Genomic DNA, 27066 nt, shown 5'->3' with positions numbered 1-27066 from the left:
TAAAGCCTCAGAAATTAAAACATGATTTTAACTATTGCTATTGTAACACTGATTAAAAAATAAAACAGCATGATGTGTATTTTTTTATTCGGGGATTGTAAAAGTGTATGAAGCAGCACAACATTCCCTTGCAATTGAACGATTTCACAATCATGCAAATTTAATAAACAACTTTATCATCGTACAATAACAACAGCCGACTATGCAATAAAGAAGAAATCTTAAAAGAAAACAAGCTACCATGGTAATTGCTTCTTTTTAAAAGTGCAATTTCTCAATCCATGTCATCATCTTCACAATCATGGTAATTTTCTGAGTGTGCTTTCTTGCTTATTGCATGCATTTTGATCATTACCTGTACATTACTTTTTTTTTCAAACGCACTGGTTGACATACATCTATAAAAAAGCTGTTTATTTCACTTTTCTTTCACAGTATTTGAACATCTGATATTATTTATGCCGTTATTACCTTTTGCATACACACATACAGACGTAGACTCGTTATAATAATTGAATTTTCTATACAGTCCAGTAATGTTCCATCATAATAAAGCAACAAAACAGTTTAACAAGGTCACACTTGATGATATTTCAGTTGCAAGTATTGATAGTTCCAGAACAACGCATTTTCAGCGGAGACAAACATATTTTATGTAAATATTGAGAAAGTTTCGCCACAAAATAAATGGAGTTAGTAATTTATTTAATGTTCGCACTTATATCATCTGTCGAAGTATTTATGTTACAGTTTAGTTTAGAAAATTACTGTACAGTTATAAGAATATAAGTTATACTGTATAAGAAAATATTGTCGCGAAAATAGACGAAGCGTGGCATGAACGTCGGGTTGCATATATTTGGGTACAGGTATGTCAAAAACTGATGCGTATAATCAGCCTGTTGTCATAACGATTTCTTTGTGAATGTTAAAGGCCTGATATTTATTATATACGTCATAATGAAATACTTCACTCAGGGTTAAATTATCTGCCACTTCAATGCTTGATTATTGTAATAATGTTTCCAGATCTGGTATTAGGCAGACAATATACTTGCAACATACTCCAATAACTAGTGGTTGTATACTAATACATTCACAATCAACTGGGAAAATACATCGAACGCATGCACAGTAAAATACTGACAACATATTATGTAGGTATATATTTTTAATTTAAGTTCGAAATGATAAGTATTGCTTACATTTAGATAGGCTAACACTGTTTGTTTTAAACCAAGTTAACATTTCAAATTGTTCCTATAAATAGCAATTAATGTGTGCTGGCCAGTCAAGTGTGCAATACTTACTTCTCGTAAAGGCTGTCGCACTTACAGATTTCGCGTAGTATTAACGTGATGGATAAACACTGTTGTTTCATTAACCATTTTAAGTGTCGTATTGACTATGTATGCGTTAATTGTATATGCTCTTTCAACGCATTAAAACCAATGTAAACTAGAATAGGAACATGGTGTTTAGTAATAAGCTTGTGTAGCATGATATGCTGTTATTGTGTCATGCAGATGAAAGCTTAAATTTATGTAAAGAAGTGCTTTGTTTTCAACTGTCACAGTAAACGTTCATCTGTGTTATGTGCAATGTTAAGTTTGTATACTATGAAATAAAATAAATTAATGCAATCAAACACCAAGGGACCTTCTATTTACTGAATTATTTATTCGTGATAAATACAATAAGGATGGAGTCAGATAGAATTGACTCAAATGAGTCAAGTTATGAGAGAAGTCTTTCGATGCAGGAAAAATTCCGAGGCGTCTTGGCAGAAATGAAGAAATTTCATTCAGTGGTTTGTTATAGATATTTAAATATTCATGTTTACATTCTGTATACACATATTTTAGCCTTAGTGAGTTTTTGTGATCACCTTTTGTCCGACGTTCGTCGTGCCTCATGTGCCGTCCGTTGTCTGTCGTCAACATATTACTTGTGAACATTCTACAAGCCACATTTATTGACCGACATATTGTCATACTGGTATCTCGGCAGGGTTAGAAGCATGGTTGGGTTAATACAATAGGTCACTATGTCCGTTTTCTTTACATCGCGATAGTGAAACCTTATTAACACTCTAGACACATGTTTTGCCCAATCATTGTGAAATGTGTGAATAACATTCGTTCTTATGAAATCTGGGACAAGTTGGGAAAATTGTCTGGTCCGTTGGCAATAATTGCTGCCGGGGGACGTGCCAGTTTTTATTATAATAAAACCTTGAGAACACTCTCACTGTCTATCATCACCACCGGAAATAGATAACCAGCGAAGCGAAATTTAACATCACGCAAGAGGTAGTGCTCGTGAAAAGAATACAGTTTACCATTTTTATCGCGAACGTTTTAAAAAAAACTGTGTTACAAATTAATAGTGGACAAATCGAACTAATATTGTAAATAGTTGGGAGTTCTTTCTTAATACATACGAGTGTTAAAATAGATCAATCATCAGCTACCTGGTACCGAAAATTAAGTTCATTGGAACATCTTTTTTCCTTTTGTCAGAGGAAAATATAATAATGTTGCCGAATTTTTCAATGGTGTGAAAACAGAATTGTAGAAACTATCGGTTTTTGCCAGCTTCAGCCCAAAAATCAAGTTAGTATGGAAATGTTTGGCTAAAATATAAACTTCGTTGTGCACGGCGAATAGAACCTGACGTGTACGGCGTATAGCAAAATAAAATTAAATTGTGTACGGCACATATTTTTGAGTTTGTAAGGGAAAATAAATGAAAATTTCGCAAATACGTGACCATCTTGGTATAGAACAAATAAATACACGTATATTCTTTACGACAAGACCGTTTATTGCCAAAGAATACGTCTGATGCATTGTTGATATTTTAAAAAAGCTTTGTTTTACGGGCACCTGCTACATAGAAAATAACAGGTTACTGTGCGATCTTTTTGTAATATATCATGCAAGGCTTAGAATAATATATCGGCGAGGCTTGCCGAGCCGTTATTTTATTCGTGCCGAGCCTGATATATTACAAACAGATCAGACACTAACCTGTTTTTCGGTAAATAAATACCTCTACGTCCCCGGTTTTAAAGAAATAATGAAAAAAATCGCTATTAACAGAAACACAGGTTACTGCCTGATCTTTTTGTAATATATCAGGCTCGGCGCGGATAAAATAACAGCTCGGCAAGCCTCGCCGATATAGTATCCTAAGCCTTACCTGATATATTACAAAAGATGAGACAGTAACCTGTTATTCTCTATAGATCAGACAGATATCAATGCGGTGGTATGAAACATCGATCGACCATTGTTCAGTCCGTATTCTAGTTTTATACGATTAGATACACATTCACGTAAGAATTACCCAGTAAGAAAACCATAAATATGTTAAGTGTATATATTTACATATGTGTAACTGTTTGATAATTAAACCAAATATGCACACATGGGCTAAATCTGTTTGTAACTTGTTGCAGTCCTTGGGATTACATTATGCATGGATAAACCAAGGAGTAGTTGATGATCAGTGCTTTTTATCTCTTGTTAAATCCAGATTAAATGATGGTTTTATACAAAATTGGATGTCTGAACTGAGTAATTCATCAAGCGCAGTAAGTTATAATCTTTTTTGTAAATTTGAATTCCAGCCTTATTTAAATGATGTTACTATTGATAAGTTTAGGTTTAGTCTGTGCCGACTAAGAGTATCCTCTCATAGATTAGAAATAGAGTCAGGCAGATGGCATAAACCAGAATCTATACTAGTCCAGGAAAGAAAATGTCAACATTGCAATGTCTTGGAGGATGAATTTCATTTTTTGTTTGAATGTTCCTTATACAATGATATTAGAAAAAAATACATAAAGCAATATTACTGGAAAAGACCAAATATTCCAAAATTTATAGAGTTAATGCAATCTGATAACCAAACAATTAACAGAAATTTAGCAAATTATGTTCACAAAGCATTTATTCAAAGAAATGTCTTTAAATATTATTTTGAGTAAGTTACATGTCAGAAAAGTTGACTTCTCGCTGTCAATAGCGCTATTTATGTTAACATTATGTTGAAATACATGCATCCCTTTAACAATGTATGTATAGAACATAATATAGTTTGAATATGATCAATCATGTCACTTGCATGCATTTTGTTTGTATAAATATATTCGACATACATGTGTACTCATGGACTGTAATGTCTAATGTATCTTGAATAAACCATATATACGACTCTAGTGTATTTCATCGTAGTTATGTTTCAAAATCAAGATGAATCGATAAAATATATACTTACAAGTGGATTGCAATCAGGATTTTATATTCAACTCGTGTAATTATTGGAAGTTGGCTGACTTTCTGTTCACAGCGTTGTAGCGTTCAACCGCAAAGTCAGCACATGTGCTGTGTTTGCGTATTTATTCGGGGGCAAAAACAAAGTTTAAAATTAAGATTTATACATCATTAAATCGGGCAAAAGTCCGCCTTTAAGAACATATATGTACATTGAAAAAATATTTTCTTCCTCTTAAAATCATTTTTATTTGCGACAACGTTGCATTCTATACATAGATGGTGACGTCACTACGTTATTGTCAGTAAGACCGGTGTGTACACAATGACAACGTTGGACAATACGCTGCAACTATTCACCGTACATGACTTTAACTATTCACCGTACACGACTTTTGCCATAAACAACTATTCGCCATACACTACAGTTATTTTAATTTAATAGATTTCCACGAACAATAATCAAACCAAGACAATAAATAGCGTTAAGATTGTATATATTGCATATAGGAATAGGAAATCAACTCCATACCCGATGGCAAACCATGTAATCATGAAAGAAAAGCTGTTTCTTCGAGTAGTTCCAATTTCAACCCGGTACCAAGCAGTCATAAATTTGTGTAAATAGCGCTTCATCAATACGAATTGAAAGATAGATACACATTTTAAAACAGATCACTCTTTCTGTAAGATGCCTAACACGCACTGGTTATCCAGGAGCGAGTTATTATTAGATATTTTAGGTAAATACTGACTGCACTACATGGTTGGTTTGTTTACTTTCGCTTCGCTGGTAATCTATTTCCGGTGTTGATGATAGAAAGTGACTCTAGAATTCACATTTTTGTTCCAACCCTCACGAAACCTGCTCAGAACGTTTGTTCAATTGACATGTTAGCGGAATTACAAAATGGTTTATGTCCGTTTAAAAACATTGGCTCAAGGAGGCGGGGCATTTAAAAAAATATGACTACATTAAAAAGTTGTCAACATTTTAAGAGTCATTTTTACCTATATTCATTAAACTGTATCGAAATCTTTGCTTCAATTATTTTAAGATTAATTTGAAAATGATTCTGGTCTGTTTTGACAGCAAGTGGATAGTGCTGTTCATTACATAGCTATAGTGGAATGTTGTGGCAACTTAAGAAGTAACATGTTTCGCCCAAACTTCATCATAATTGCTTAGTGCGTTTGTTCTTATGATATCTCAGTTAAGTTATAGTAGTGCCATGGACACAAACGAAAACCTGCTTAGAACCTTTAGCGTCGTCCAGTCTCACGTGATCGACCTCTTGACCTATCGTTATATTTTAGAAACAGTAATGGTAGGGCCATAACTATTCAATTTTTCTAAAAAAAACTTGTTGTTATATATAATACAATCGGATATTTGTTGACGTCTATTGAATCTTTTTGCTTGTAATTTCAGAACATGGACGAGGAGACGAGATGGATCCGAACGCATATCAAAATGCGGGAGTGTTCTTATTTTATACCTGATCCTTCTGAGTAAGTGTGGTGAAATGATTAGGTAGCTTTGATAGAATTAGTTGCTTGGATTGAATTATGTTGTTGTGTTGAATTTGACTAAAGTGGTATTATTATATGATTGCTGTGATGTTTTTTATTTGGATTCACTTATTATATGATTTGGTTTTGATTTGGTTTTGATGATGAATTTAGATTGTGATCAATGTATATAGTTGTAGTTCTGGATTGGATCGAGTGAAAACCCGTTATACCAAGCACAAACTCGACCGGACCAAATGACCGGTTTTCAGGAAGGTGTACTTTACTAAGATTTAAAGGGAACCGCAATAAACCATGTCCTTCAGATTTATTTCAATATGTTATATTATAACAATAATGCAATTATTTGTTACATAATTACTATTTAAATTAATTATAAAACGCTATAGACTTGAGTATCATGCCGAAAATAACGTAAACGTAAACTTCATCGTCATTTGTTCGGGACCTAAGAATTAAGGAAATATGAGGTTTCTGAACACGTACATGGATAATAATTAATGTGATCAGTGTCTTTACTTTTTTAAAAAAAAGATTTTATACACATTTATGTGTGAACATTATAAATTATACAATATTGTAATGTGCATAACATTTTTAAAGCATAAGTAGAGTAAATGTAAAACCACAAATAATTGTTAAATTTAAAAATAGTTAGAAAGTATAACTATTGTTTTTTAAATAGATGTATATGAAATTCAATTTCATGTAACTATAAACTATACATTTTTATATAGAGTCGCAATATAGTGTCAAACTGTTTCCATAGGTATCGCTTTAGGTGGTCCGAGTCCCAAAGCGGGGCCTACAAATCGATAATTGTTCAACTGTTGTTGTGTTTTGCGTAATTTCCCACCCTTTTCGGTTTACCGAGGCAAATGTGTGCATTGAAACAAAGCAATGAACCGCTTCACATGACTTTGTCTGTTATCGGAACATCTAAGAGACCGCTTTATTTCGCCCATGAAAGGGACGAGGTCAATAAAAAGGCCACCAAATAGGCTGCTTCTGTGAACAACATTAATAAGCATTTTGTTATATATGTTTATCATTTGGGATTGATTGTTTAGCCCTTTTAATGTTTGCATTTTAATGTCATAATTTTGATTTTCTATTTTCTATATCTATTAGTTGGACAGGGTTATTTACCAATCAGGATAGCGCAGTTGGTTAGCTCCTAAGTCGATACCTTGTTTATTATTTTCTGACTTGTTGCTAATTTGCATTCAAATATATAGGGGAAAACGGGACAAGAGCATCTGTTCGTAATTTAGAGGATTTCGGACTATAGAGAGTTTGGCTTTGAGGTACAGTGTGTTTAGGTGAATTGACTTGGTTGTTGTGATGAAATAACTGTGCATAATATGATGAAATTATTCCGTTAATGTAGAAGTTAAATATTATTATATTGTTAGTCTTTATTGAGATGTTGTTTACATGTAGAAATCCGATTTCGTCATTTTTTTTATTTCATTGTTTTGAAACATAAAGCAAAACACATTTCATGTATTGTTCAAACGGAAAAAACACGTGTGTTAAAAGTAAGTGCACTTCCTGTTTTGAAATGAAAAGGATGTTGGTTTGGCAAGATAATCTTATCGCAGTCTTGAGTGTTTTGTTTCGTAAACTTTAACGTTAGACCGATTATGTTCATCAATTAACATATATAAAAAGCTAATTCTAAATTTTAAAAATATGAATGGTCTATAAAACATTAAACTTGCCCTATATGCCCTTAACATTATTATTTAACGAGTGTGTTCGTACATATTCATGTATTCGCATAAGTTATTGACAATATACAAATACTGGATAAACTGTCTTGTTTGTCTACCGGTCGCAACTGAGCTGTGTTGCCTTTTCAGCAACATAATTAAATCAAATTGTTTTGTTTAATTCTTAGCTTCAGAGTTTTGTGAAAATTAACTATGAAAATTAACTGATTGGTCATGGTAATTTTTTTACTTAATGTATCACTTTAATGTGTAATAATCACATTTCTGGTGATCTAAGCCCTTCAAATCTCTTGATCGACATTTAACTAGCCTGTTCAATTATTTGTTTTTATCAGTAAAGGAGGTGAAAGCTGCAAGTGTGCCTACAAGCTAAGCCAGCACAGTGAATGTGCAAAGGACAAACCCGTTGGTCCCAACATGAATTGGGATTACAAGAAGCATTCCAAACAGAAAATGACAAATGCTTTTGGAGAGATCGAGTTTGTTGGATACGGAGGCAACATTGGAAAGGTACGTGAATGTTATACCAATCAATGTGCTGAAATCACAGATAGTCGTTTGGCAAAAAAGAAAAGAACGTCACATGAAACACTAAAATCAAAATCGAATGAAGCCAATTTCAAACAAGTTAAAATAATGATTATTATTGCCAAGCAATTTTTTCTCCAGTTTTGTTGCACTCCCTTACTTCAGCATCGATGTAAGTATTTGCAGACGTCAAATTAAATAGTATGTCATGTGATTCCATATCTCGACAGCGAGGTACTCAAGACCTTTGGCTTACATGTAATAAGACACATTTTAACAATTTAGTCAAATGAATTTTGCCAAATGTTGAGCCAGAGAGAGAGAGCCCAGTTTAATGTATGCCCCTGACATGTTAACAAAAGATGAGTATCACATTTGTTACATTGTCGGCAAACAGTACATCCGTGTGGACGTGGATACAAAGATGAGTCGCATGCTGGAGTTGATAATGAGCGTGTGGGGTCTCGACAAGCCCACACTGCTAATTTCAGTCACTGGGGGCGCAAACAACTTCATGCTAGATAAGCGACTTCGTGACACCTTGAGGCGAGGTCTCATGAAGATCTCTCTCACCACAGGTAGGATTGTGAGAAATTATGCTTGCGTTTGTAGACACCCGCGATAACCGTAGTCTTTAGTGCCACAAATTCAAACGTGTATCGCTTTTGACCTCATACTAGCGCAGTGACCTCCCCTGTTTCACTGCTTTCAATATCATTGAGATGGTTAGAGAACTGACCACACACTATTCTCTTAAGGTCAATCTTGCACATACATTTTATTGATATTCTGTTGATTGCTCTGCATTGTGGAATCATTTACATGTTATACTATCTTAACATGTAAAAGGTAATAAAAAATTAGCAACTTGTCACCAATAAATTATCTGACTTTAAAGAAATATGTCAGAAAAGTAGTTTTTCTCGAAAATATGTTAATATCTAGACATAACCTTACGTTGAAAAAACAGTCTTTAAGCGTTCAAACGCTTTGAGTTAAATGTTAAAATACAATTATATAATATTTCAGTTCACTTCAGCAAAACGTGCCCATGGTGCCCTTTTTGTGGCATTTTTTTTCGTCGTACGTGTGTCTGTATCAAACAAATTTTGTAAGCCACATAATATTGCGCAATTCAGTGTTAAAATGCAATAAAATTGCTATTTAAGGGTTAGGTTAGTATCGCTTGATATTTATTTGAAAGAACGTTTTTGCATCTGTCGTCAAGGTTTTCTAATCCAGCATTTCCAAAAAAAAATCATGAAAGTTCACACTATTTAGTCATCCGTTTGTGAATATATTTCGAAGTTATAAAAATCGCCACATTGACTGAAGATAGGTCACCAGAATTGAATAATGCATTGTAAAGTGAAAAAACACACACAAATGAAACCCTAGGCCAACATTGTTGAATATTTGGTTGTAACATCCGATTGTGGTACTCTACAAACTGTTTTTTGTTAAAGAAAGCTTATAGAGTAAAAACTATGTACACCGTATAAAATCGCTGGCAAAACTTTTCTTTTCAAACAACGAGGCCAAAAGCTCTCAGATTTAAAATGTATCATTCTTTAGTGTTACTCTTTATAGTCTGCTCGAATTGTGCCCTTGGTCAGAAATGGCTATGCCTGAGGGGTCAAATGGTTTTGATTAAATAGGAAATATTAAATATTTTGACCTCTGTAAGTGATTTTTGTTGAATACAGAGATAAAAGCAGAAGCGTTAACAGTACCCCGTTACGTATTAGTCTATTTATCAAAATATACCAAACATCTTATACCAGAATATGGAATTTCCAACTTCTGGTGTCTACAAATTGATGTGTATGTAAAAGCCCTGTCATTGCCTCGTTTAAAAGGAGCTTGGATAGTGACAGGAGGGATACACGCTGGTGTGGGTCGTGGCGTGGGGGAGGCAGTGAAGGAGTTTAGGTTCGCTTCTACGTCCACGAACCCGGTCATCGCCATTGGAATAGCGCCCTGGGGCTGCATTCAGAACAAGGAGTCGCTCATTGAGGAGAATGTGTGTTATTTTCAATGTCTTATGTACAAATGACCATTATGGGGTTTAGTTTTCTACTATGAATACTTTATGAATTATTTTGTACATGAACATTTATTTGTAACAATTTTAATATGTTAAGTTTTAGCATGTGAACTTCAGTGGTCATTTCCAATAAATGTTTTATTTCTTAAACATGATGATATGCCCATAAAAATCCACACTTGATTGTCTTCTTTGTCAAAATAAAAAACGTGTAATGTAAGAATGTATTGCATGTTTTGCCATGGATGGATTCTAATAATAAATGTACATTTAAACAAAATAATAATATTTTTAGAGTGTTATAAAAGAGATAGTTAAAATTCATACTTTATAAATTTTCGTTCTTTAATACGATCATAATTTACACTAGTTTTCGCTGTAAACGTTTGTTATAAATCCAAATGGTCTCTGGGCGGCTAACTGCATGCCACAAGCTTTCAAAAGGATAAACATGTACAGAAGACATAATTAAAGTGGTTCTATAGCAGCGATTTTGTGTGTTGTCTTGTCTTGTGAACATTGATTGTATGGTACTATTTCTGAAAACAAACATTGCACTTTATCTGTCTTCCTAAAAGTAGCTGAACATATATGTGAAATTAGTTAAGCTTTTAAAGTCCTGGTATTGATTGTCTGTTTGGATTATTATCACTTATAAATGCAACTTTCCCCTTTTCAGAGTGAAGGTCTCAGGCCCGCAAACTACAAGATAGAAAAAGAGCAGAAACCAAACGAAATCTTCCTTGACCCAAACCACTCGCACTTCATCCTCGTGGACAATGCTACACAACACAAGTTTGATGTGGAAATTCCATTCCGTTCTAAACTTGAGAAGGAGATTGCTCACATGAAGACGGAGACTGGGGAAAGTAAGTTTTGAGTGTGTTTTCCTCAAATTCGTAAATACCCTTGATGGAATTTGATTGACATTGGCTTGTTTTGTTTGCTACATGTGAAAATTTGTTTCTTTTCTGAAGGAATTATTATCTGATACATGAAAGTTTAATGAAACCTCCATTACATTCATATGAAATAGTCAAACGATTAAAACAATACCTGTTGTTATGAGCAAAATAGGTTTGTCTATGTAATAGAGCAGGTTTCAATGTGGCAGGCGTTCATAAATATATTCTTATGAATAAATAGTTGCAAACTTTCAAAAAATAAAACAAACAAAAAGTCAGTATTTACATATCGCTTTGATGTTAAACCTTTTATTTAGCCCTTAAATTTGTTTTGCATCAACTTATCTGTATAATAAAATTAATGTTGCCTGCGTGTCGGTAAGTTCGGCCATCACAAACATTCATGAAACAAACTTAAATGTTATATCTCTACATGACCTTTATGTTCAGATGCTGTATCGGTTCCCATTGTTCAGCTGGTTCTTGGAGGCAGAGCAGACACGTTTGAGACTGTCCATCATGCCATACAGAACAATACTCCCACAGTGATCATAAAGGGATCGAACAGAGCAGCCGACATTCTTGCTTACGCTTACCTGAATGCCGAAGAAGAAGAAGTTGAAGCCAAGGATCGTACTGGAAAGAAGCAGAAAAAGTATTATAAACCTTTAATTATCATAAATGATTTTTTTATCAACTATTAATTTTGATTATCACGGAAGGTCAGGTTTGCGTAGCTGCCATATAATTTAGGTTGACGACATTCTTAGATTTATTGGTGTTCATTTGTATTCATTAGTTCTAGCAATAAGAAAAATGATTTTGAGACCGATGTGTTGAAACTGTTATTATATAGTCATTGTTAAATCATTGAAACAATTAAACACAGCTCGTGTGTATGTATTTTATTGATGTTAACAAAAGAACAAAGAAAAACGTGTTTTCCAAAAACGGTACTCTAAAAAATTCCAATCATGAGACTTGCAAATAGGTATAAAACCACTAATAGTATGGCACTGTTTTATGAGGTTGCTTCGACACTACATTCCTCCCTACCTTGAATTAAAATCTTCTTAACCTGCAAAGAACTATTTTTCTTAATCAAATGTTTAAGGGATTCTTAAATGAAATGTAAAAAAATATGCATCATTTCAGACTTACAAATAAACAAAGACATAAACAAGTGTAAGATAATGTGAAATGAGGTTGTTACAACTTAATGCCAGAGTAGGTTCAATTATTATCATAAAATGAAAAAAACATGATAAACAAAATGACTAATGTTGAGGCTAATTTACAACAATTTAAAATAATGCTTCGAAGGATATGCCATTAACTAATGACTAGAATGATTAAGTTTTCAAAAATATCTATCAAAAGACTAGTATGACAATTTCAACAATTTAGGACTAGATTACCGATACTTAGAACAATACTGAAACTACCTTAAACAAAAACACACATTCCTGTATTTTACTTCAAAACATAGTCTTTGAATTTCTGAGGCATTCCGACAGAGCGAGAAGGGTTTCTTCTAGGGGTTGAAGGGACCGCCGGGCTCTGACTAATGGTTTGCGGAAATGGCTCAGCGATAGGGGGGGGATCACATGAAAGTGGGGGTGTTTGGATTTCATGTGATCTAGCCTGTGGCTTAGGTATCGGGCGAAGACTAGACAACGGGATACGGATTTGTGGTTCAGTTACCACATCCGTCTTACTTTGTTCCTCTTCATCGGGTAGGACTACGCCGTTCACTGGTCTAAAAAACGAAGAGTTGCGTGTTAGGAAATGACCGTCGCGCTCGGCTGTGATCATACTACCACGCTTTTGAACTACAATATATGGCTCGGGATCATAAGGAGGGGTAAGCTTGTTCAGCTTTGGCTGTTTAACCAACACATGACTGCCAGGTTTGAGAGGGGACATAGCTGTATGTCTCCTTTTGTCTGCATAGGCCTTCATGTTGTTTTTGCTAGCACTGTCATTCTCAGACATACGAGCTGAAACAGGTATGGGTTGCTCGGATTTTGGGATATCAGGAAATCCAACATTCATCTTACGGCCTGTGAGAGATTCAAATGGAGAAACCTGAGTTGAGGAATGAGGTGTAGCTCTGTAGTACATCAGAAAACTATGAAGTTCAGCTTTCCAATCACGGTTGCCTGCAACAGATGCTCTGATAAACTTGTTCAAAGTACCCATGAACCTTTCAACACATCCGTTGGCTTCAGGCCATAAAGGAGTTATTCGTCTGTGCTTGAAACCACAGATTTCAGCAAAATCAGCAAAGTCTTGACCCTGAAACGGGGGACCGTTATCTGTTTTGACCACAGTAGGATATCCATGGCGAGCAAAGATAGACCTAAGACGTGGGATAACAGTCTTGGCAGAAGTAGAACAGATAATCTCTACCTCTGGGAAACGAGAATATTCATCCATTGCAACGAGAAGATATTGCCCCGATGGGAAAGGTCCGGCGAAATCTAGGCTTATTTGAGACCATGGCCCGGGGGGAAGAGGGGTTGGACAAATGGGTTCCCGTTTGTTAGGACCGGGATTTGACGCTTGACATGGAATACACGCCCTTACTGCCTCCTCCACCATTTTATCAATGCCTGGGAACCAAACCTTTTCCCTAATGAGTTGTTTTGTTTTGACAATACCCTGATGAGTGTGGTGAGCTATATCAACCACCCTGTCATGCAAAGGTTCTGGGATGACAAGGCGATGGTCTCTGAGGATTACACCGTCATAAATAGAGTACTCATTCCTGAAACGTACAAACTCATTGAGATCTGGGTCACTCCACCATCTACCCGTCTGGATTGCAATCATTACCTTCTGTAAGATTTTGCTACCGCTTGTTGACTCACGCACTTCATCCAGAGACATCGATTTTGGCACGGCGTGCTGGCTTACAAAAGCAACATATGCTTCAGCAGCATTATCTCTTGTGGGCTTTTCATGAGGATGCCTACTCATGAAATCAGCAGGGTTCAGCTCGTCTTTACCAGGTCTGTATTCAAGTGTGAACTGATAAGGCATCAGTCGCAGACGCCATCTCTCCATTCGAGCAGACGCAGGTTTGCAGCTATGAACAATGCCCAAAAGCGGCTTATGGTCCGTGACCACCTTGAATTCAGAAGCGAAAATATACAAATGGAAATGTTCTACCCCAAAGACAACCGCAAGCATCTCTCTATCTAGTTGACTGTATCGTTGCTCTACATCGGTCAAGGCACGACTCGCATAGCATACGACCTTTCCTTCCTGCATTAGCATGGCTGCTACACCAACAGGGGACGCATCAACAAGAATCTCTGTGGACTTCTTTTGATCAAAGTAAACCATTACTTGAGTGCTAGAAAGAGCAGATTTGAGGCTATCAAAGGAAGACTGTGCTTCTTCAGACCACGACCAGGGTTCATTTTGTCTGGTGAGTCGCCTTAGAGGCTCTGTCATGGTGGCATAGTGAGGTATGTATCGAGAGACGTATTGGGTCATACCAAGAAATGAGCGTACCTCACCTGGGTTCTTTGGCTCAGAATGGCCAACGATAGATTTTATCTTCTCCGGATCGGCTGACACACCCATATTGCTGAAAACATGGCCAAAGAACAGATTTTGGTAACAGAAAAGATACATTTATCTTTGTTGAGTTTAGCACCAGAACTGCTAAGTCTGTCCAATGTGAGTTTGAGTGCATGATCATGGTCCGCCTGGGTCTTGCCATGAACAATGATGTCATCAGAAAGATTCCTAGCCCCTGGAATACCGGCTAATAGGTCAGCAACAATTTTCTGAAAAATTTCAGAGGCAGCATTGACACCAAACAAAAGACGCTTGTATCGTCTCAACCCAACATGAGTTGTTAAAGTGGTAATATAACGACTGGACTCTTCAAGCTCCAACTGATGGTAAGCATTAGAAAGATCTAACTTGCTAAAGACAGTGGAAGAGTTCAAATCAGCCATAAGGTCTTCAACAGTCGGCATGGGGTGTTTCTCTCGGGAAATCGCCTTTTTGGCCTCTCGCATGTCGATACAGACACGAACACCAGCAGACCTTTTGGGAACTATAACCACAGGACTTACCCAGGGTGTAGGACCACTTACGGGCTCTATGATATCAAGGTCTTCAAGACGCTTGAGCTCATTTTCAACATCTTTGCGTACATGGAAGGGGATGCGTCTATGACGCTGTGAGACTGGAGGGACATCACAGTTAATGTGAAGCTTCACCACTACATCTTTGATCTTCCCCATCTTCCCATCGAACAGTGAGGGGTACTGATCTAAAATGGAACTAGAGGGGGAGACAGAGGAGAAAGCAAACTGAATCAAATTCAGTGACTGAGCCGCTTTCGCGCCAAGGAGACAACCGGAATGCCTCGAGTCAGTATTTGTAATAACATACATCTCAGTATTTATAGATTTACCCTTGTATGATATTTTGCCTGTAAAATAACCTTTACAGGGCAACGGTGTAGTAGAATCATATGCAAAAATCAATGGTACTGGTTGTTTCAATACAGGTTTCTTATCTAATTTCTCATAATTTGATTCATTAATAATGTTTACGCTTGCGCCTGTGTCAATCAAAAAGTTAACATCAGTATTGAAAACTTTAACATGTACAGATGGAATATCACCATGAAAGTTTTTACTGTTAATATGAAACACAGATTCGTCGGACGAATTGTCACTAAAATTCGATTGATAATGTTCACCCTGTTTCACATCTATAAAGTTTGCCTGCTGAGGTTTAGACCTACACACTTTTTCATAGTGATTGAGTTTTTTTACAAAATCTGCATGTCTGTCCATGTGCAGGACACACTTTGTGTCTGCTGTCTCGTCCACAGTTTCGGCATAGTTCACTCCTGCTATGACCATGATTTCCACTGGAGCGTCCAGATGTGCCACGACCACGACTAGCCCCACGACCACGACAAGCGCCACGACCACGGAAAACGCCATGCCCTCGAGATCCACCAGATTTCGTACTGCTATAAGATGTGTTGTGACTATGCGAATTGTTCATACGAGCGTGCTGAACAACGTTTACTGATCTGGTGTGCTCCATAACTGCCGCTCGTGACTCCGAAATTTCCAAAGGTCTTGCTTCTTCGATGAGTTTGTTTAGCGTATAATTGTCCCTAAGAGCTCTTCTTCTCGTCCTCGACGATGTGCAGCCCTGGATTATTTGCGATAATATTTCATTATCCTTGTTGTGAAACTCTGATGTGTTTGCAAGAGTCCTAAGCCTGGTGTAGAACGAATCAAAACTTTCCCCAGCTTCCTGCTTGGCCTGTCTGAATTTGTACACCTCAAAACTGAGATTACGCTTAGGTGTGAAATAGTTCTTAAGCGATTCGCAAAGTTTGTTATACTCATCTGGAACTTTCACGGTTCCTTCGCCGCTAATTTCGTCCCTAGTGGCACCAATGCCCTTGTCTGTGTCCGAGAAGGAATCAAAAATGTCGTAGACCTCCTCCCCACAGTAATGCAGTAACACGGCTTTCTTACGTTTGTCATCTTTTATGTCCAGTGCACGTAACATATTGTCAAATTTGTCCATCCATTTCTTCCATCGAACACCAGCAGTGTTCTCTGTTTGCCCACCGTCAGACTGTATGACGAATGTTGGGAAATTTGGTAGGTTTGTAGCCATGATGTGTACGTGGACAGTTTTCCTCGTCGCCAGATATTATATAGTCATTGTTAAATCATTGAAACAATTAAACACAGCTCGTGTGTATGTATTTTATTGATGTTGTTTTATGAGGTTGCTTCGACACTACAACTGTTATTTATGTAAGTTGTTTGGGATTCGCCTTCACAGTATTTTGAAATTGAACAAACATGTCATTCCTATTCACTCTATATTGATGGAGAACAAAACAATATGTGAACCTATCACAGCATTAACTTTTTCCAATACCACACTATGGTCCAAATTTTTTTTTACAGCTTTCCACAGATTCAAGATATATATGTTCTTATCTCTTCGCGATAAGAGAGGCTGCTCAACTGTTTGCAGTTTGTTCCTTAAAATTAAATAATACTTTTTGAACATAATAAATGATAACTGTACTAATATTTTCGCAATTTTCTACAGATTTACTTTGCAAACTTTTTCCAAGGAATGAAGTGATATTTACCTTTTCCCCCACAATGTGATCATATAATCGTTCACACTTGTCACAGTATGAGGTCTTTGCCCTTTTCAAATTTGACATATTTAACACCTTAAATGGAAATTAGTGGTTGCCCGTGTGCTCGGGACAAGAAGATTTAGACCTGGGCAACTCAAATTCAATAGTTAGTAGTCCGGCTGGGCAAAAACTGGTGACTGTGGATTATTTATTTTAAGAATATTCAAATATAAAGGCCAAGGAGATGCTTCAACATTATACACAGACAATGTGTCACGTTAGCAATTGTGTTGTTTAGTTATCTATTATTGTATTAAATCAAAGGCAGAATTAGATACACATGACACTACATGCAGATGGTACTGGGCTCGAAGTTTTTAGCTGGGAAACCAAAATGCTTAAGATGGTTGCCCGTGAAAACGTTAGTTTCCATCCCTTAACACAGTTAGGATTACAGTACTGAACCAAACATAATATCTCCACTACAAAAACTTGTTTCCATACTCAACTATTCACACGTTTGCCACATGATTACCGTACTCCATTGAAGCGGACAATGATCATTTCCAAATGTGTATACTTTTTGCACGTAGTATGGTGATTAACTTACTCAACTGTTCACACCTTTACCACAGAATAATTATACAATTTGGTATCAATCGTTTAGATTTTACTAAAAACTTATGCTGACCTGATGCATTTGTTGGTTTCTACTGCTATTAATAAATCTTGACATGCCCCCCCCCCCTTAAAAAATTTGCTTCTGTCGACATGATTAAGGAAAGCCAAAAATAATATAAGTATTATTGTTTTCAGCATATTTAATAGGTTTAACATTTATCGGCGTCTATAAGCATACTTTAAACAATTATGCGATGTTTCTACATAAGATATACAGACAATTAAGTTACATTTATAGCAGCCCTATTGAAAATAGAAGGACAGATTCGACCACGATAAATATGTTTGTCCAAAGCTAAATGTCAGTTGTAGGCCTGTAGAAAAACGGTATAGACCGTTGTATCTTCTCAAAACTATGTCCATACACACGCTTATACAATACCAAACAAATAATTTACTTTTATATGTGAGAAATCTGTGCAGCTAAAGAATGCAGGGGTGTTATTGTACAATTTGGAAAAGTGAAATGCCAAATATGTTTCTAGAACATAAATATGCCAAAAATGACCTTAAGCTTAAAACATTTAACCACTATGTTTCTATAAATAACTTGGTGATATTCATTATTTTTTTAGCGAACAAATATAACTAGTAAAAGTAAGCGTAAGGGTAATTTGAAAACAGCTCTCAAAAACCTGCGCAAATATGGCAACATTTAGGACCAATGTCATCTGATAACTGAATATATTATCATGCCATATTTAAATCTAGTGTATATAAACTCATGTATATTCAAATTCATGCGAGAAAACAATACTAAAAGTGTTCCTTTAACAAATAGTTGCGAGTATTTAAAGTACCCCTATTTTAAATAAAATTGAAGATGCATTATTTGTTGAGATAGCATACATTAACATTTAGCCAATTAAAAAACATTTATTTTCATGTACAAAACAAATTTAAGGGCTAAATAAAAGGTTTAACATCAAAGAGATATGTAAATACTGACTTTTTGTTTGTTTTATTTCTGTCTATCATAAAGATAATAATATGTTAGTGTTATTGTGGATTTATCCGACGAGTTTAAGAGTGGTTAACACGGCGAGACTTGCTATTCTATTTATCCTGCAATATGTTAAAAGAAATGAGCAAAATATATAAAATTAATTGAATCCAACCTCGCGCTGTGATATCTACTACTACTACAACTACTACGACTACAACTTAGACGACGACGACGGACGACGACGGACGACGACGAACGACCAACGGACGACCGACCGACGGACGACCGGAGGACAGAAGACAGACGGACGACCGGAGGACGGAAGACCGACGGACGTCCGACGAACGACCGACGGACGACCGACGGACGACCGGAGGACGGACGACCGACGGACCACGACCGGAGGAAGGACGATGGACGACCGACGGACGACCAACCGACTGACGACCGGACGACGACCGACGGACGACGACGACGACTACGACAATTACTATGACGACGACGACGACTACTACTTCTACTACTACTACTACTACTACTACTACTACTACTACTTCTACTATTACTACTACTACTACTACTACTACTACTACTATTACTACTACTACTACTACTACTACTACTACTACTACTACTACTACTACTACTACTACTACTACTACTACTACTACTACTACTACTACTACAGTAGTAGTAGTAGGAGGAGGAGAAGCAGTATCAGCAGTAGCGATAGTAGAAATAATAGTAGTAGTAGTAGTAGTAGTGGTAGTAGTAGTAGTAGTAGTAGTAGTAGTAGTAGTAGTAGTAGTTGTAGTAGTAGTAGTAGTAGTAGTAGTAGTAGTAGTAGTAGTAGTAGTTGTAGTAGTAGTAGTATTAGTAGTTGTTGTAGTAGTAATAACAGTATTATTAGTAGTAGTAGAAGTAGTAGTAGTAGTAGTAGTAGTAGTAGTAGTAGTAGTAGTAGTAGTAGTAGTAGTAGTAGTAGTAGTAGTAGTAGCAGCAGCAGCAGCAGCAACAACAACAGCAGCAGCAGTAGTAGTAGTAGTAATAATAGTAGAACTAATAGTAGTATGTTATGTTATGTCAGAGCCTTGCCTTTAGGACGTTTTCATTGGCTGATTAATTTGAGGGAACAATATAGTATTTGATTGGCTGACTAACTCGTGGCCACGAGTGAGCTATATCGGGATCTCGAGATCTCGAAATTCTCTCCTCTTTTGTTTCATGCACCCTTCTCTTATTTACTGCAACGCTCTTTTTTTATTGCACTCCTCTTTTATTTAGTTTTGCACTCCTCTTTTTTTATCTCGTGGCCACGACATAGCTAACTCGAGATCCCGAGTTTCTAAGTCGTGGCCACGAGATAGAAAAAAGAGGAGTGCAATTTAAAAAAAGAGGAGTGAATGTCACCTCTATGCCACCGTAGATATCACAATTATGTGTGATCTTTCCCGGGTATGCCGCGCGAAATAGTTCTCAACAAATAAATGCAAAAGCAGAGCAACAAGACAAAATATCGCTTTATGCCTCAATTAAAATGTAATCAGCATTTCAAAGGTTACGCAACCAAGAAGAACACACAGGGTTTTGTTAAAACTTAAATGCTTTTCACTAAATCATAGACAACATAATGAGATAGCTGTCATTTTCAACTTACAACATGTGTACCCCTACGTCAAGTATGATGAAGCATTTGTCAGCATTTAAATGCTTCGTAAATTAGTAAAAGTCAACATGTAAAAGAACAATTCACCACAATTGAAACAATTTACACTCTTAAGTGACTGACACAGTTTCCAATTTGTACATTGTTCAATAAAAAGGCATGATTTAATGCATCGCGTTACTAGAGTACATTCTATATTATTAAAGAAAACTAAAATGCCATCTCTCCGCTTTCATATAAGCCATATAATCCAACACTAATATGATAATAGGTGCTACCTAATTTACGGGCAAAAGCTTATTTGATGTTTGTTAAAGATAACACGGGTAATATATGTCTGCACATTATCTTCTTCTTCTTCTTTTATAATAATGGCTATGTTCAATACTGATACATTATGGCCATGCGTGGGGGGTTAAAAAGAAATTGATTGATAGGTTTCCCGAGTTACTCAATCCACTCAGGAAAATCCTATCAACAGTGGTAAAAAAGGTGCAAAACCTAACACCTTAAGCCCTTAAGACTTAAATATATACATATACAACTGTGCATGTGGTGAGAATATTAGTCGGGTTAAAAACAGGATAAAAGCAGAATCATGTGATCTAAGGAAGGAACACTGATGTAGACAGCACTGATTTAAATCCAGGGATCGTTTCAGCGCTGACTACATAAGATGGAAGTGTGTTCCATTGTACAACTGTTCTTGTAAAGTACGAAAATTTGTGGTAATCAGCTGTACTTGGTGGTACATTGTATTTGGTATGCCATGTGATGGTGATGGCGTGAGTGTCTAATGTATGGAGTGAGATAGTGAAGGGGATTGACATCAACATGATTATATACTATTTTATAGAACAAAATGAGTCTAGCTTGTTGTCTTCTTGATTGCAAGGTATTCCAATTCAGTCCTTAATTATATTTGTGATTTTTTATCATGCAACAAAACATTCAATTTCTTTACAAAACAATATGTAATTTAGCAAAGTAATAAAATATAATGTGTTTAAATCTTAAACAAGTTTACGAAGCTATGCTTTTTGTATAGTAACCCCTTGTACTGTTTTCAAACTCTTAAACATGTATTTCTTTTTTTGTTTCCATTTTTCAAAACAATGTTAGAATTAAAAAAAAATAATAAAAAATCTCGCGAAATTGTGTTTTATCGATGTTTTCCATATGCAGGGATGCCATTTATGTTTTAGGGCGAGATTATTTCTAAAACGATTTTATTTAACTTAAGCATAAAAAAGAAAGGTGCCGTACTTCATTATTTTGGTCCCATGTCTAAATCATCGACAACGTAAATGTATCCCCTGCATATGTAAATGAAAAACTTTTTGTACTTAATTAATGTTAATAAACATATAAATACAACAATGCTTGTGGGAGTGTTTGCGTCTATCTTGAAAGAAGTGCATAGACCTCATTCACTGCGCAAAATTACACAGAGCAGAAATATCACCTTTGGCTTTGGACACAATACTCTTTGCATATCTTCCGCACTGTTAGAGCTTATGTCATGAAATGTGGTAAACTTATTGTATTTTTCTGAATCTTCAGGAATTAACAGTTGGTAAAAACTATGACTTATGGCATACACAAATTGAACATTACTAGGTTGGTGCTAAGAAGAAAATACTAGTAGCAAAAATTTAGGTTTATGATGAAGAACCACAGCATAAGCTTAACGCTAAATATATGAGTGTACCTGTCACTTTATGTGTGCGACAAAAAATAAACAACAACATACTTATTATCACGAATTTACTGTTATCAACAAGACTTGTTTTACCAGTAAATAATTTACCAAACCATATTTAAATAAAATATAATCAAATATTTTTCACCTGAATTTAATTACATTATTTCGTTTATTTTCATTTCATTTAATTCATTTTCATGTTTTGAAAGTAAAGATATTCAGTCATTATGGAATGTGGCATTAAACATATAGACAACAGCTGCGTATTGCATGTGAATGAGGCAGTTTCCACATGAATATGATTATAAAATAACAACCCGATTATTAAACTGCATGTACATCCCAATTGATTAAAGTCAAGTTTTTGTATGTTCAAGCTCATAAACAAAATAGCACATTCAGTATGTTCATTTATACCCTTATCTTCTCGCCCTTGTTTCTGTGCACTAAACACATGTAGTATTAGACACACTGTTATGAGTTTGCATATATTCGGTAAGTTCATACCACCCGTTTGTTAGTTAAAAAACACGCTCAGTCATGGCACTAAATGTCAATGAGTTGACTTTATCAAAGATGTAGAACCAAAAAAAAAATACTCCACTCATCCAGTACGCCTTCTATGAAGAAATAATAACAAGCAGTCATCAAATAAAATGAACACCGTATCCTACACGTTCTCTTCTTATATGGTCTTCAAAAAAATAATCAGAGACAGTTGACAAGACTAAACTTCTGCTTTTCGCTTATTTACAATTTTTTCAAAGTGTCAGTATAATGTGCAAAATAATAATGGTAATACACAACATGGTCTCAGGTGTGTCAAATGAATTTTTAGGCAAGGATAATTTATTATAGGTAAAAGTTCAAGTGTACAACACACTCTTTTGTAATAAAAATATTGCAAAGTGTGCTACTGGCACTGCATTATGCACATTTATATTTAAGCAAAAAATAACATCCATTTATATAATAAACAAGAAATCTTATACTTAAAAACAACTTAGTAGATATTGTTTAATGTACAATGTATTACTCAAAGTCATCATCACACAATGAGACAACACAATGGTCTCTAAACAGAGTGTGCTTTTTAATTGTGTCATACATTTTATGAATTAATACTAGTAATAGAAATACAGAAAAAAACGTCTAGAGCTGCCTGGGAACTATCCTTTTTAATATCAACAATTCATTTGACATTCCTGATTGCAAATTGTTAATTTCAATATTCTTTCACATTGTTTTCTCACCTGATATTTGTTATGCTGTATATTCTTTTTGCTTACAAAAATACAGAGTCTCTTCACAATAATTGCAGTTTCTTTACAGTCCACTATCGTTGAACATTACAGAGTCACAATTGTTAATGTTTCAGTCCCGATTGAGCTTTATAGGTCCAGAATTGCTTCGTTGTTGAGTACAAAGCACGCAGTCAGTTGTGCTCAGCAGAATGCTGCATGGAATGTGTGAAGTCCAGCATTTGACAGAGCAGCTTCTTAAAGAAAATCAAATAGAATCCATAAAATGTACAAATGAATAGTCTATTTCCAATGTGTATGTAAGCACAGTTTGATTTTTTACAGTTTGAAACAGTTTGGTACAAAAATGATCGAGTATGAGTCGGAGATGCAATATTGTTTACAATCACAACGTAACTTAATACATCACAAAAGAAAGGGTCTTTAGAATAATCACGTAGAATATACTCAAGAAATAACTCCAAAACTTAATAAAATGATAACTTTTATGTTCCATTAGTTTGACTGAATAATAATGACCTTAAATTTAAAATCGGCGAAATTTTGTATGTGCCGAAAACAGTTCCCATTTTATCAAAATTAATCTTTAGTAATATTATATAGATTGATGTTTTATGTAACCAAACGCAATATTTTAATTAAATAATGACTTACCAATCGAGTGCATTCCATTAATTTATTAAATTTCAACAATATAAACATCCACCAGAGTATGCTATAGTCTGGTTAAGTCGTGGGTAATTTTCATAAAGTTGTTACATCACAAATATTTTATAAATATATGACCATGAATCATAATGAAAATAATTATTAAACTTTCTTCTTTAAGATTTGTTGCTTTTTTCCAAATGTTTATCGTCTTTAAACATCAAAATAATTGACTGTGTTGATAGTGTCAAACTACCATCATGAAAATAGTCTTCCGGTTGATTCGTGGGTTCTGATTGGCTGCCAGAATTTCAAGATTTGCATACTATATATAGCCTTTAAACTGACCTTGCAGGACAGGTTAATTTCTTGTGAAAAAATGTCAACAGACGATGTAGCATGGTAAATACTCATATATAAAATATTTTGTGTTACTTTGAAACACTATATAAACAATGCATAAATGAGAATATACTTTATAAGGACCTATCAAGTTATGATGAATTACACTATTTACTTGTTTTTGACGCATTTTTGGATCGGAAAAAATGGTGACCGTGTCAAAACATTTTTCCGTTAGGAACTGCATCATGTGCGAACGTTCTATCGCGAGATTTCACGCGATTTCTATACCCACGAATCAAACAGAACCCACGACTCAACCAGTAACAACCATATGTCAGTTTCAATTTTGACTTCTTAATGACGTATTGACGAAAGCAGTGACGTCACACAGGCATGTATAGTTGTCGACGAAAGAAACGCGGCCGTTGATGTTGTGAACAAATTAAACTTTTAAACAATTGTTTATTTATGTAAAGGGATAATATTACCTATAGAATATTGGGTTCATTGAAGAAGTTAATTCGAAACTAATCTTATTCGGTATTGTAAACCGGAAGTACGCAAATAATTTAGACGGGTTATCTTTTTTATGATTTTGTTAACAGAATCTAAAGCAATTTTCAATTTGCAATGCATTATGGGAAACAGGATGTGTCACACAGGGAGGGAAATAGACGTATTTTGATCGTAGAAAATCATAATACAATAACATAGAGTACGATTCGCTACTTAATAATTACTGCCATGCCGTATTATTTCATGAGGAATGCATCTACGTGTCATATAGCGTTTGTCGAAGTGTCTATGTGCTCCAGCGCTCTATGCTTTTCCATCGCGAAAATAGGTGACGGCAGAAATTATTTGACTTGTATCCCTATAAGGTAATGTCTCTTTGTATTTCAGAAAAGTGATACAAATTAACGGTCAACGCCCGCTTCGCGGGCTTTTGCCCGTATACTTCAAATTTTCTTATAATAATCCATCACACAAAAATACAGCTCCACGAAGCCATATTTCGGCATTAAAACGCTTTTATTTGCACGTTGACAGTAGAGTATGACCTTGATCTTAGACATATTTAAGTTTTTTAATCCTTCATTGCATGATGCAGGTATTGCTCGATAATGCCCCTAACTTTTTTTCGACCTTGAAATATGAGATCAAAAAGCACAATTGTGCTGCCAATTAGCAAACAAAACCTTACGACTGGTACTTTAAAATTCCCAATCGGGAAGGGAGCACGGTCTATTTTCAGGTCATTGTTTAGTAAGGGAATTGCCATGCTCAACTGTTTAACTTTTATCTACAGAGTGCGGCGATACATGGCAGCCTATGTGGAGCTGACGGTGCGGGAGATGGTAGAGAATGAGTTCGGCTCTGACAATATCGCTGTTCACCTCGAGAGGATCAAGGAGTGTTTGGAGAAGTGCGACCTTATGTCCGTGTTTGATCTTGATAGCGAGACAGGGGTGAAGGAAATTGATGTGGTTATGCTTCAGGCTTTACTCAAAGGTTTGATTGAACGTTTTAGTGTAGAGTACGATTTCCTAGGAGGAGCAGTACTTTGTTGATTTGAATGATCTTGAGCACGCTCGACGAGTGTGGATCGGACCCGCTACCTCCGATTGGCAAGGCGAAAACCATATCAAATACACAATTACGGCCTATTACGGCCGTGGGCATTATTTCACGTCCAATCCCGACAAACAAAAAACTAAATTGTATAGTATATTTACCAGCCCAGGTAATAAGTATTGGGCTCTTCCAATACAGATACATTATAATTACCTGTTATAGATAGTAATCGATAAGATGAAACTATTTAATTATTTCTTATATATTTTATATTCCTGATCTATTGGCATCAATGTAGATCTAAATTTACGATAATCAAGACCAATGTTATTTCAAACTTGCAACGTTTTTCCATTAAGAGCTTGAGTTATTTAATATTTCACATTTTATGACAGCCTATAAGAACCAGGTTATTGATCAGTTGCGGCTAGCCCTAGCATGGAACAGAATTGATGTTGCAAAGAGTGATATCTTCACTGACGATAAACAATGGCCGGTAATGATGCTTATTGAATGTTTTTGTATCCTGTGCTACGGGTGTATTTTAAGATGAGATCAATCAAGGGGAGATTGTAACAAATTAGTTTTTTTATAAAGAATAGTCAGGCCAATACATTGAAATTTATTACGTCAATGCTTAAAAAGCAAGATGTATATATTCAAATTAACCACGTTATACCGGGTTGTTAATTAAAGCCTGCTTATATTAACTTAAGCAAACAATGTTTTATTAATATTTAAATTAAAGTACGTTCCTAGACAGGTATTTTGGACGATGTCATGTTCTCGGCAATTCAGCTCAACCGTGTAGATTTCATAGAGCTATTTTTAGACCATGGGGTCAGCTTACACGAATTTCTCACCAAAAAGCGTCTTCTTCAACTCTACAACAGGGTTTGTTAAAAAAATATTTTCTCATATAATTATGTTTGTTGACTTAAAAAATACTTAGATTAAAAAACGTTTGTTATAAATACTGATTGTTTAACACATGCGTACAAGTACCCTAGCAGTGAATATTTACAGAAAAACTGAACTATTTTCCCCTTATA

The 27066-nt window shown here is 35.5% G+C and overlaps 1 protein-coding gene across 2 annotated transcripts in view; it reads left to right on the top strand.

Moving 5' to 3' along the window:
* The first annotated feature begins 1331 nt into the window (after positions 1–1331).
* Positions 1332–27066, top strand: part of LOC127852257 (transient receptor potential cation channel subfamily M member 2-like) — a 42623-nt gene continuing 16888 nt past the window's right edge. Inside the window, exons 1-10 of one of the 2 annotated variants that reach the window (XM_052386149.1) lie at positions 1332–1807; positions 5713–5792; positions 7885–8059; positions 8475–8655; positions 9937–10100; positions 10804–10993; positions 11480–11684; positions 25749–25951; positions 26410–26510; positions 26774–26908. In XM_052386149.1, coding sequence (XP_052242109.1) covers positions 1703–1807; positions 5713–5792; positions 7885–8059; positions 8475–8655; positions 9937–10100; positions 10804–10993; positions 11480–11684; positions 25749–25951; positions 26410–26510; positions 26774–26908 — 1539 coding nt within the window. In that variant the 5' untranslated portion in view covers positions 1332–1702. Of the gene's footprint in view, positions 1811–5712; positions 5793–7884; positions 8060–8474; positions 8656–9936; positions 10101–10803; positions 10994–11479; positions 11685–25748; positions 25952–26409; positions 26511–26773; positions 26909–27066 lie in introns of both variants that reach the window. The other variant, XM_052386148.1, reaches the window with a different exon arrangement.

The sequence above is a fragment of the Dreissena polymorpha genome, chromosome 12 (genome assembly GCF_020536995.1).
Source record: "Dreissena polymorpha isolate Duluth1 chromosome 12, UMN_Dpol_1.0, whole genome shotgun sequence".
Taxonomy (NCBI): domain Eukaryota; kingdom Metazoa; phylum Mollusca; class Bivalvia; order Myida; family Dreissenidae; genus Dreissena; species Dreissena polymorpha.
The sequence above is the reverse complement of the archived record's forward strand: the minus strand, read 5'-3'. Positions and strand labels throughout refer to the sequence as shown.